This window comes from Bos javanicus, chromosome 7, assembly GCF_032452875.1.
Source record: "Bos javanicus breed banteng chromosome 7, ARS-OSU_banteng_1.0, whole genome shotgun sequence".
Lineage (NCBI taxonomy): Eukaryota > Metazoa > Chordata > Mammalia > Artiodactyla > Bovidae > Bos > Bos javanicus.
Window position 1 is genome coordinate 87836604 of NC_083874.1, and position 12533 is coordinate 87849136.

Consider the following 12533-nt stretch of genomic DNA (forward strand, 5'->3'; position numbering starts at 1 on the left):
GCTGGCCAGTGCCTCCCTGACTTCCTTTTCAGTTCCTAAATTAATCTCTATGTTGATCTAAGGACATTTCCTGTAGAAATTATAATTAAGATTTGCCAATGGAGATACCTTATGGTTTCTAAAAATGGATGGATCCACTAATTCTCTCAAATACTGAGATAGATGCCTATGTTTCAACTGCTTTTGGTTAAAAACCCTATTCTGATGAAGAAAAATAAGTCTGGAAGCGCTTTAAACATGGGGTTGCCTTGCACAGTGACTTTTGGAAAAGTCTGTGTATTGAAATAATTTATCAAAGATCTTCATGGAACTGATTTGATAACGAGTTGAATCACTTGATGAGAAACCCGAACTCCCCACACTAGCTGTATACCTACATAACCCGAAGAGCAGAGATCCAATTCACATTCTCCCTCCCGGCAAAATACAAATACCCTGGCTTTTGAGTATTTTGAGTTGAAGACAAGAAAGCTCACTTGCGCTTGTGGGAAAAGCTGCTTTAAGAAAACAAGAGGAAGTGGAATACATTTCTGCTTTAAGAAAACAAGAGAAAGTGGAATACATTTCAACAGCAAAACATTAAAAAAAATGCACCACAGACACTGCATCACTAAGAAAGCCAGTAACTTTACTGAATTGTCTGCAAAATACAAATTATACCTTATTTCCAGCAGGAGAAACTTTTGAAAATTCCCCACTTTTATTCACTACAGACAGCTGAATTAAGTCCCTTGAGATACACAGATGTAGTTTAACTTAGTTATAACATCTTGTCATCTAGTGGCGACAAAGTCCAGCTTATGCCGCTGTGAGCCTCTATTTGAGTATTTGTTGCAAATGCTTGTATGCCCTCATTTACAAGCTATTTTAATCACTGTCATTTAATGGAAACAAGTCCCCAGAAAAAGAAAAAGAAGAAAAATGATACAGCAAACCATCTGAAGCAATCCAAGTCCTATGCCTACAGTGACCCAGGGCGGCTTCGTTCAAAGAGAACACTGGTTCTGCATTCAAACCACAACGGGATCCGTCTCTTAGCTGACCTCTCTGAATTAAACTGAGGTATGGATCAATTTGAGGTATGAACAGGGAAGGCAAAATGCAATACTCGATTATGGAAATAACCAAAATGGACAAATTTAATGTAGAAGATATGTGGCCTGGATTGCTCCACATCTTTGGTTAAAACATATTAAGGAAAGCCTTTAATTGCATCTTGTAGTCTGAAGCATTCTAACAGACACCAGTATTCCATCAATCTTCAAAAGATCTGGAGTGGCAGGAAATTAACGCCATATAAGTGACGACATCACAGCAGATGGCACGAACGGGAACAGATGAAGTATGCCATGCTTAGGCAACAGCCTTTATTGAGGGTTCAAGTGGCTGCTTCTTTAAAAAAAAAAAAAACACCCTTTTTTTTTGAAAGAAAAATACAAAGCATTTACTCTCTGGAAAAACAAACACAAGGATAAAGCGGGTGAAAAAAATGCTATCTCTAAATTAAAAGATGGGTATGTAGGAAAAATAAATACATAAAAGTGTGAGAGGGCAGACATTCTTTTAAAAAGTGTATTGGAATTTTTAAAAATCTTCACTTTAGTTAACCTTAAAATGATCTGAGGATGACAGGTATTTTTATATTCATTATAAAATGCTAAATTCCACCTTTGGGAAAAAATAAGCCATTTTACTAAAAAACACAATTTTAAAAAAGGTTGAAATGAACAGCCCTCCATGCACCAATGCATACAGGTTGTGCAGCTCGCAGATATTGCGTCAGTGTTACCAGTATTTCAGCTTAATATTACCAAAAAATCTTCTAAAATAGGATTAGATACAACAATACTTGTAAGCTGTGTAAAATGCCACTTAGGGTTCTTTTACTTGCAGTGAAGAATGTTGCCTAAAACGTTGCTCTAGGATGGGTTATGTAAAATAATACTCCCTCAGGGCTCTGCCCTAAACTCCTGAATACAAAGGATTTACCATGATAAAAACCCAAAACCATACTAGCTTTGCAAATACAACAAATGGTAAATTACAGATAAGGTATAAGGGCAAAGATAGTGATGTTTACACAAAGTGACTCATCACAATCGAAATTGTGCTTCTTCTCATTCAATCACCTTTAAAATATTCTCAGATTATCCCTTTGCTGTCTTGCCACCACTTTCTATGAATTCAGTGGTGGGAACAAGAGATGACTGGCATCCATTCTCCAGTGATTCTGTTCTTTCCATGTTCTTATAAAACTATTGTCAGACCTGCTATGACTAGCCAAGGCTTCTGCTGGTCCTTTAGCTTACTTTATCTTCAGCATTTAGAAAATCACCTTTTCTTTGTTGCTGAGGCAAATTGCAGGTAAAAAAGATTAATATGGCTATTTTTTCATAGTTTCACATAATGACCCTTTCCCACCCAGTGGTAAGTTATTGATAAAGTGTTCTGAAATGACAAAGAACATTTGTGACGTTTGCATATTTGATACACATCAAGCTGTAAGGATAGATTGTTAAGAATGGGGTCAAGTCTATGGTGAGGAAAATGATTTTCCTTAGTTTTTCCCCTGTGTGTGAATGTGTGTGTTTTTAGGGATGACTTTCTGTTTTTTCCCCTGCATAAATGCTTTTCTCTTGTGTTTCATGGATACCTTGAGGAGTGGGATAGATGAAATGGTTGATAGAGTTTTTCTTGTTTGATTTAGTACATAAAAACGTTAGTACAAGGCAGGCTAGCATCCTATATGGATACAACCAAAGGTGCATTGCAGTCTAATTGTGGATTTCAGATCAAGTTAAGAAAAATATAGCCTCGTTAGTAAGGTCTCTTGGCTTTTGCCACCCAGTGGCAGCCTTTTACAAGGAGAAACACATAGCAACTATGCAAGAAAAAGAAAAAACTGGATCAGAAATGTCCTACACCTGATACAGCAGTGTCGATCTTACTGTCTTATCTTCTTTGCTGTGTATGTCAATGTGTACGATTGGAAATGAATCGACAGATCTTCACATTCCAAGAGAAGGAAAAATCATTCCTAGACTGAAATCTCTTTTAAACAATATATATCAACTTTTTTTTTAATGGCACTCACTTTTTAAAGGGTCTGAAAATTAATCCCTTATAGACGAATATTAGACAAGAGTCATCATTATTTTTTTTAAAAAAAAGGGACATAGAGAGGTTCTTTAATGGGATTTCTTGAAATGGCTATTAAATCTCTTTATTGAAGAAAAAATAGATGACATACATGCTTTATGCAGAAGTGACATTTGGGGGTCCTGACACATCGGGATTGTTCAACAGTCCTATATTGCTGACAAGATTATGGAGGGTCAGTTAAAATAATTAAAAACGGATGACGAAGCAACTATCCCTTTTCCTGCTTCCTTCTTATCTAGCACCCAGTCCTTCACATTTTTCTTCTGTGGGAATTTATAACTCATGCATCAAGCAAACTCCATATCACTTGTTTCTAGGGCTATACTGGCAGGACATGTGCCCCAACACAGCTCTCTATTCTGGGCATATTTCTTAAAAGCATTATCAAATTCTAGGCTGAAAACCAACCAGAAAATTTAGGATATGGGCAAGTTTAGGGTATTTATTCACTTACTGAATTCCAAGATGCTTGGTGAAATGGTGAGATCAGAAAGGGGCCCTGCATTTGATAAAAATGCAAAAACAAAAACAAAAAATAGCATGAAAGAAACTAATTAGTATATACAATGGAAGTCAGTTGACCCAATAGATTGCTAATGGATTAAAAACAATTTAGGGTGTTGCAATGTGATATGTTCTAATCCCACAGGTTATCCTTTTGACAGCTGACCTTGAACTTATAAAATGTATGCAGAGTCAAAGAAAACAGAAAGAAAATAGTTACTCAAATGTGCAACTGCACAAATATACCCCCCTCCCGCTATTAAGATAACAAAACTTCTGCTATTACCATAATATTATATATATTAGAAAGCTATACACAAGCATGTTAATTTCACAGATTTTTTAAAAGATTCTTAATATTTTATATAATTAGAAATACACATTTCAAAAACAAAACTTCTACAAAGAGAAAACAGTTATCTTGGTTAGCAAAGCATGGAGTTCCTCATGGCTTGGGTAGGGTAGTGCTTTCTATACAAAAAGTCCTTTTTGGTTTTTTTACAGGACTGTTTAAAATATTAGCGAAGCTATCAAGGGGGAAAAAAACACATTTTGGCTTAAGTAAACTACAAAAAGCCACAAATGCTTTGCAAACTCTGTCTTACCTTTTATATGAAAATAAGCAAAATGTAATGTACATATTTTTATATTTTTATTTAATAAGAGATGCAGACCCAGATTTATTTATTTATTTAATTAAATACGTTAGCCCTCAAACTCCACATTTTTTAAAAATAGGTATGGTCCTCTTTTAATGGTCATCGATCCTTTTTTCATGAGTGCCATACATCAAGGATGTGCCTGCAGGTTTGTGAGCGTTCTCGGGGTGGGTATTAGGTGACCTGGTGTGTTCCTAACGTTTAACCGTGGCCACCCTTTGCCGGGTCTGTCCAAAAACATCTATACACTTTTCTATATGTTGCATAACAGCTGCTCTCTCTTTCAGTAAAGATCTGCCGCTTTTGGCAAATGTTTCCTTTTGTCTATTTACATGTAAATAACGTTGAACCTGCAACATGACACTATCTATTGTAACATACATTTTGCAAAGGAGCACAACAGTGAAAAGAAGTTAGCCTTAAAATCTATTTTGTACAAGTGTTCTGTTGTACAACTCAAGTGCTAAGCTTATCTCAGCATTTCTGTTTATCTTTATACTGTATCACTGAGGCAATTTAAAAGTACTTTTACAAAACAGAGTACCTGACTTTTTTTTTTTCCACACACAGCACATATAATGCATATCGACCCCCCTTCCCCATTAAGGTATAGCACACACACACACTGCAAGAAAAAAAAAAAAACTATTAAGTAATAATCTGATCATGTTGCCCATCCTTCAGAGAGTCGCATGCGCTTGACTGAGGGACTTTCCCTTTCGTCCGGCGAAGGTCTGGTGAGTCCAATGGGGGAGTGGAATTCGTTCCGGTGATCCTCTCGGTCGCTGCCGTCGTAGGAACTGCTACAGCTGCTCAAGCTGTCAACAGGAGATCTCCCCGCCTCGTGGCGCGTGTGTTGTGGGTATCTCGAAGGGGTGGTGGTACGGTCTCTAGGAGGAGAAACAGGTTCTGACTTGATGTTGAGGCTTTGAGTAGAAGGCAGGGAGAGATTTGAACTCTGAGATAAATGAGTGCTAGTGCAAGCTCTGTAGGAGGAAAGGAAACCCAGTTACAGATTGAGGAGGCCTGGAGCCCCCAGGAACTCACAATTACATAAAACATCAGCTTAAAGATTTGCAGCGACATCAGAGCATGCCCAGGGGAGGAGAGCCAGCGTGCTTGAAAGCACTTGGGGGCATCGCCTTCTCCGAGCGATTGGGATGCTTCTGTTGATTTGCCCGGTGATAATGACCACGTTTAACTGGTCCAGGCCTCTGAATGATACCTCTAGTCTCCCTAAATGTACAGGTTACAGCTTCAGGAAGCTTTTAACAAGACACCCTGGAAAAAGCATTTTCTATGTCCCTGGAATTTCTCCCCAGACTAGTTCCAAAATATCATCCAAGAGTTAACGATACAGCGTTTAGGTTCTGAATTAAGACTTCTTTGATTTACTAATGCCTGTGTTTGAAAATTACTGTAAATTGCTTACTAGGGATATAAATGTTTCCCTCATTTTAATACATACATTAAGTTGCCTAGTCTTCAGAAAACGTAAAGAGAATCCAAATTTCAAATAAATAGAACCCATAAAATGCTACCCATAACCATTTCTGATGAAAAGCTTGGGAGGGGGAAAAATGGGGAAGGAAATTTTCAGTACTGGCTTAAAAACACTCAAGACTTCCTACCCCACTAAAACTGGTAAGAGATTCTGACTTTCCTCATGTTTTCTCAGTTACATGGGATGAAAATACTATACACAACTACCTGAATAAAACTATTGCTAGTCTCTCCCTGCTAAAGATGCTAAGGAGACCACTCCTCAATTTATTATTGTCATTAGTTGATGCACGTTGTAAAGAAGGATTTACTGTGGTTTTATTGTGTTTATAACCCTCAATCCCCATTAATTTCAGGACAGCATAACTTGCTCTTATTCCAAAACGTGGGAGAATTTGATACTTGAGGTTGTGAAGGGAAAAGCATTAAGCCTTTAGGTATAGACTAGCAATCACAATGACTTTGCTCAGTATAAACCATAGTACTATTGCTGACATCAATTTTAAGATGCTTGTATTGTTCTTATGTTCTAAGTGGACTGACATTCACAGCTAGAGTCAATGTTAGTAGCCCATGTTGTCAACAGGGAGCAGAAATCTCTTTTTCTGAGGAGAGTTGAGGTAAAAAATAATCCATACTGACACACCTATTTAAAACAAAGGAGAGCAAACCCACCTATGCATGCAGGTGACTATGTCACTTCCCAATGAACAGAATCAGATGGTACTCAATACTAAAACTGTCATTGTAAGCAGTGAGAACATGGGTATATATTTCAGAGGAAAAAGAGGAATAACTTGGGGCTTGGTTTTTTGGAGATGCAATTCAGATTCAAGATATAAAGAGATACAAAATTAGAAAGGAATTTATCTTTGAGTGATGTTTTATACAAAAGCACCACCTACTGGCAAAGAATTACTTTCCTTCTCTTATTAATAGATGAGCTAATGTTGAGAATAACATAAAGGAGAATTGTTTGTTTCCTTAATAAGGCTTGCTTTCCTTTGCTTTTATAATATTACAGAATCAAAGCAGTCTTAGCATTTGTATCAAGATACCACATGGAGTGTCATTTTCAATCACCTGTTTATACTTTTATTTATTTATTGCTTTTATTTTATAGTGTCTTTTTTTTTCTTTTTATTTATTTTTAATTGAAGGATAATTGCTTTACAGTATCAACTGCCTTCTATTAAAGCAGATAGTGAAGTAGTATACTAATTCTCTAAGGGTTTTAATTAAATAATCTTTAAATAAAGAAGATATTGAAATGAGGAGGGGGGGAGCACCTGTATTTCAAAAGGATCCATAATGGTGGACTATTTTATCTTGGTTCAGAGTTACTTAATGATTCATTTTGATGTGAGAGGAAATCATCTTTTGATTTCTGGAATAAAGAATTTTATTGGCTCTGGATGAGAAAGACTATTTCACTAAAATTTAATTAAATGCTTCTACTATGAGTCACACACCTGTTTAATGATGAATGTCAATTAAGTGTCTGAAAATAAAGTGGCATATCAATAAATACTTTTGTCTGCCCTCTGACATTTAGATTGTGTCTTCACAGGCAGGGTGACATGAAAAATTAGAAAACAATATTTGGTAAGTTGAACCAGTATAAGCAGTTAATCTCAATAAACTGAGCAAAACATAATTGAAATGATATTTCTTTAATACAGATTTTGGAAGCTGCTTTTTCTACTTATTCACTCTTCTCCTAAAGTCAGCTGGCTTGTAGAGATTTTGCTATTTCTCTTCCTCATAAAAGATACAATACTTATTGTTTATCCTTTCCTTCAAACAAACAGGCTAGTTCCCAAGATAAGATAAACTTAGTTGGTGGCATTTCATTTGACACTGAAAGCATTTATGAAGCATTTTGAGTAGTTCTGGGGACACTGAATTCACAGTAATGAATTCTAAGTGATATCTTAGGTTCAGCTTCATTATACTGTGCAATGGGATTTAGAACAGAATGATGTTTAATTGCCTAGTCTCCATTATCAAAGAAGTATGTTCTTGAATAGAAAAAGGAACATTAACACCACTTAATGAGTACGTCAAGGCTGTATATTGTCACCCTGCTTATTTAACTTATATGCAGAGTACATCATGTGAAATGCCAGGCTGGATGAAGCACAAGCTGGAATCAAGATTGCTGGGAGAAATGTCAATAACCTCAGATATGCAGATGACACCACCCTTATGGCAGAAAGTGAAGAGGAACTAAAGAGACTCTTAATAAAGGTGAAAGAGGAGAGTGAAAATGTTGGCTTAAAACTCAACATTCAGAAAACTAAGATCATGGCATGTGGTCCCATCACTTCATGGCAAATAGATGCGGAAATAATGGAAACAGTGGGAGACTTTATTTTTTGGGCTCCAAAATCACTGCAGATGGTGATTGCAGCCATGAAATTAAAAGATGCTTGTTCCTTGGAAGAAAAGCTATGACCAACCTAGACAGCATATTAAAAAGCAGAGACATTACTTTGTCAACAAAATTCCGTCTAGTCAAAGCTATGGCTTTCCCAGTAGTCATGTATGGATGTGAGAGTTGGACTATAAAGAAAGCTGAGCACCAAAGAATTGATGCTTTTGGACTGTGGTGTTGGAGAAGACTCTTGAGAGTTCCCAACCAGTCCATCCTAAAGGAAATCAGTCCTGAATATTCACTAGAAGGATTGATGCTGAAGCTGAAACTCCAATACTTTGGCCACCTGATGCGAAGAACTGACTCACTGGAAAAGACCCTGATGCTGGGAAAGACTGAAGGTGAGAGGAGAAGGAGATGACAGAGGATGAGATGGTTGGATGGCATCACTGACTTGATGGACATGAGTCCAGGAGTTGGTGATGGACAGGGAAGCCTGGAGTGCTACAGTCCATGGGGTCACAAAGAGTCGGACACGACTGAGTGAGTGAACTGAATTGAACATCACTTAGCTATACTAGACTCAGAGATAAGCATGTTGGTCTACTTGTTCTTGAGAATGCAGTTTTGATAGATATAGATAACTGTGAGATACTTCCTATGTGTGGGTGATGAGGAGGTGCGTGGGAGACAGAAGCCAGATACGCAAGTTCCCACATCCCACATCCCCTGCTGTAGGATTCCAGCTACTGCAGAGGCCTTCCTTCCAGCTGGGAAAACACCTACCTTCCCCATGGTGTTCAGAAATGAAACATGACTGGAGAGCTTTGTTCAAATTTCTTACTGCCTCCGCCTGGAAATTAGACTATCCAACTGTATTTAACCTAACCTTTTAAAAATCATCTTAAAGTCATCTCTCAGTGTGTACTGAATACCCACATTGTTAAGCATGATGATGGACATGCTTCTAGAAGATAGGTTGTCTTTTTTTTAGATGGTAGGAGAAAAACACCAAAACATTTGAGGGGTCACTTTCTCAAATATTAGTATGCGAATGACTTGTGCTAACCCTTGATGGCAAGTTCCTTCTAGTCTGCTCTATCCCCTGTATCTGGTCAGTTTATGCTGTTTTTCTAACTTGCTTAGATAAAATCAGATACTAGAGAGTGCTAACAGTATAGTTTTGAGGATTTAAAGGTATTTCCATGAGCGAAATATGAAGATCTCTTTCATAGTTTAATTCTGAGAAAGAACCATGGTGACCCTCTTGGCTATGGGGAATATTTGCTTTGGTGGGCTGAAAGATATTTTACTCTGCTTTGAACACTGTATCTACTGGAAAGAATGTGAATCCACCATACAAGTACTTGAGACTAGTTTGGCTTGGGAAAATATCAATTTTTCAACAAGTGACTGACATTGTAAGGAATAAAGATGGATCATATAATTTATTTTACATAAGTATTATAACATGATTTTTTTGTTTTTGAGTTTAAGATTTAATCGTGTGAGCATAGGCTAATCCATCTGAAGGAATCTCCTTCTGAAAACTACTGTGTGTGTGTGTGTGTGTGTGTGCGTGCGTGTGTGTGTGTGTGTGTGTGTGTTGGGGGGGGTTTGAGGAAGGAAGGAAGGAAGGAAGGAAGGGAGGAGAGAAGAAAGGCAGGCAGGCCAAAATTAGAAGGCCTGGAAGGGGTATCTATTTGAGGGATAAGGGAAGTGATTAAGTGCAATAAAAACACATAGACTAAATTCAGAGTCAACTCGTGCACCATGAGGACTGGTGTTGAAAGCAACCGGAACTAAACAAAATGCTTCATCCTCGACTGTTGTAATTCAGTTCCTCACTAGTCCAGGGCTGTCCCCTTTTCTCATTTACTGAAGCTGCTGTTAAGGGCAGCAGAGAATTAGATTCTTCCCATATAGAATAAAATAAAATTCTCTTCCCAGAAGCGAATTAAAAAATTGTAGGGTAGTTAAAATACATAAATCCATGTATTTTCTATGTAAAAATGCAAATTGTCAGGTGTTACTGCAAACAAAAGAAAGCCATATGAGAGAAAATAATATGACTTTTGACACTGATCATCTCTAAGGAGAGCTAGTCCTATAATGGATGAATTTTGAGAAAAGTCAGAACGGGGACCCTTACTTTTGACAAAAAGCAATAAACGGTGGATTTACTGCTGAACCACGGAAGTACAATGCCGTGTGTATGATTTTAAGAATGCCTGTGGGTACGATGTACTTAGTGGTAACTACCTGAAAAAGGTATTGCAATACATGTCTATTTGGATAGTTAAACATTTCTAGCAAAATTTAAATGTTATCCTAAAAAGAGATATTGTGTTGCTGATCAATATGTGCTATATCTTCAAAGTTAATCTTTCAAGGAAGCAGAGCAACAGTGTCAAGAGAATTTATTTTATTTTTAGGTTAGAGTTTCAACAATAGTGATTAGTGAGGAAAATGCACGTAAGCAAATAGTAGCTGGGTATAAACTCCACAACCAGAGCACTAATCTATGTGAACTCAATTCCACGTGAAAGCTAGTGGGGCTGGAGAGGGGTAAGAGAAGCTCTGATATCAATCAGTAATTTTTATTCTAATTAGGATTTTATTCTCATTGTCTCCTTAGAATATGAACATAGAGCTAGCTAACTATTTTAACCAAATGGCTCAGCAGAAGGGTAAAAGCGGAGTAAACAAATAGCATTTTTCTAACATATAAAAATGGGTTATCTTTAAATATTTTATATCCTCCTTGCATTTTCTTTTGAAGATTAACTGAAGTTTTGGAGTTCTTAAACTGAAAGTCAAGTCTTTGGTTCATGTTTTAAACTTAAAAATAAAACTAATGGTTTTACAAGCAGTATTATTTGTGAATTTAGGGCTTTTTAAGATTTGAACCTTTCCATTGATAAATGACAGGAGTTATTTCTATAATATAGACATATCTCAAAAGTACCACAAGGGGGCGGAAAACAGACACCTTCTGACTTCAGAAAACAACCCAAACTATTTTTATACCCAAATTTAAATAATTAGTGTGTGTGTACATATACATATATGTATATTCATACAATATCTATGAATACACAACTATATTATGAGTATATTATAAATATATGAGGTCTGTATATCAGTGGAATAGGTGACCCTCTGAGTAACAGGCTAACTATGCTAATCACATTAAGAACTATGCGGTTTATGCGAAGTGAAAAAGACTCTGAAATAGTGCAAAAATTCAAAGAACTAATAACTGTAAATGTTTTCTTCTGTCCCATGTTAACTATGTGAAAGCTTAACTGAAGAGAACTTAATCACTGAGAGCAGTGGAAACAAATACAGCCTAAAACAACAGGAGAATAAAATGCCCTATTATCACAGAGCTCCCCCTCCTCATAAAGAAGGAGGAAAGTGATATTTCAGCCATGTGAAAGATATTAACCTGATAATTACTTTCAGATTTTGATCCGGCAGAAACTCACATCCTCTAAAGGGACATCAGAGCACAAACTCAGAGGTTGCCATCTGTCACTTTAAAAACGCGTTTACGGAAGTGTGTTATGGAAGAAGTAACACTGCTTACCCCAGCTGGCTGAGGGCGGACGGTGGCATGCTGTGCAGGTGCTGCTGTTGCCAGCCAGTTACTGACCCAAGATGAAGAGCGCTGGCGGTGTTAAAGCCAGAGAGAGATGACAGGTCTGCACTACTCAGAGAGTACTCTAGAGCAAAGACGAGAGAAGGCAAAAGATTTACTTTGGAAATTACCAAATGGAGAACAGGATAATCATTTCCAATTTTTAAAATATTCTGTTATTGAATGATATGCTTAAAAAAAATTTGGGCAGGGAGGGAGATAAAACATTAGGGACAATTTTAATTCAAAAGAGATATATATACTATGCACCAAAAATTAAGTATTCCATGAAAACTTCAACATAGTACAGCAAGCAATTTCAGTTTATTAGAACTACAATCTGGCATCACAGGCAGGTATCTAGTATTTGATGATCTAGAAACGTTTTTTAAACAATCCTGAGAAAGTGAGCTTTCTATTGTTCAGTCAGTAAGTTGTGTCTGACTCTGTGATCCCATGGATTGAAACATGCCAGGCTGCCCTGTCCTTCACTATCTACTGTAGTTTGCTCAAACTCATGTCCATTGAATTGGTGATGCCATCCAATCATCTCATCCTCTGTTCCCCCTTTCTCCTCCAAGCCCTCCATCTTTCCCAGCATCAGGGTCTTTTCCAATGAGTTAGCTCTGGCCGAAGTATTGGAGCTTCAGCTTCAGTATTACATCAAAAAAAAAAAATTAACAGC

The 12533-nt window shown here is 37.1% G+C and overlaps 1 protein-coding gene across 13 annotated transcripts in view; it reads right to left on the minus strand.

Annotated features, from left to right (window-relative positions):
• Window positions 1–607: 607 nt before the first annotated feature.
• Window positions 608–12533, minus strand: part of MEF2C (myocyte enhancer factor 2C) — a 179066-nt gene continuing 167140 nt past the window's right edge. For 8 of the 13 annotated variants that reach the window (XM_061424363.1, XM_061424368.1, XM_061424361.1 and 5 more), the window contains 2 exons: window positions 11798–11933; window positions 608–5311 (listed from right to left, as the gene is read on the minus strand). In XM_061424363.1, the coding sequence (XP_061280347.1) occupies window positions 4990–5311; window positions 11798–11933 (458 nt within the window). In that variant the 3' untranslated portion in view covers window positions 608–4989. The remainder of the gene's footprint in view (window positions 5312–11797; window positions 11934–12533) is intronic. The other 5 variants (XM_061424365.1, XM_061424364.1, XM_061424367.1 and 2 more) reach the window with 1 other exon arrangement.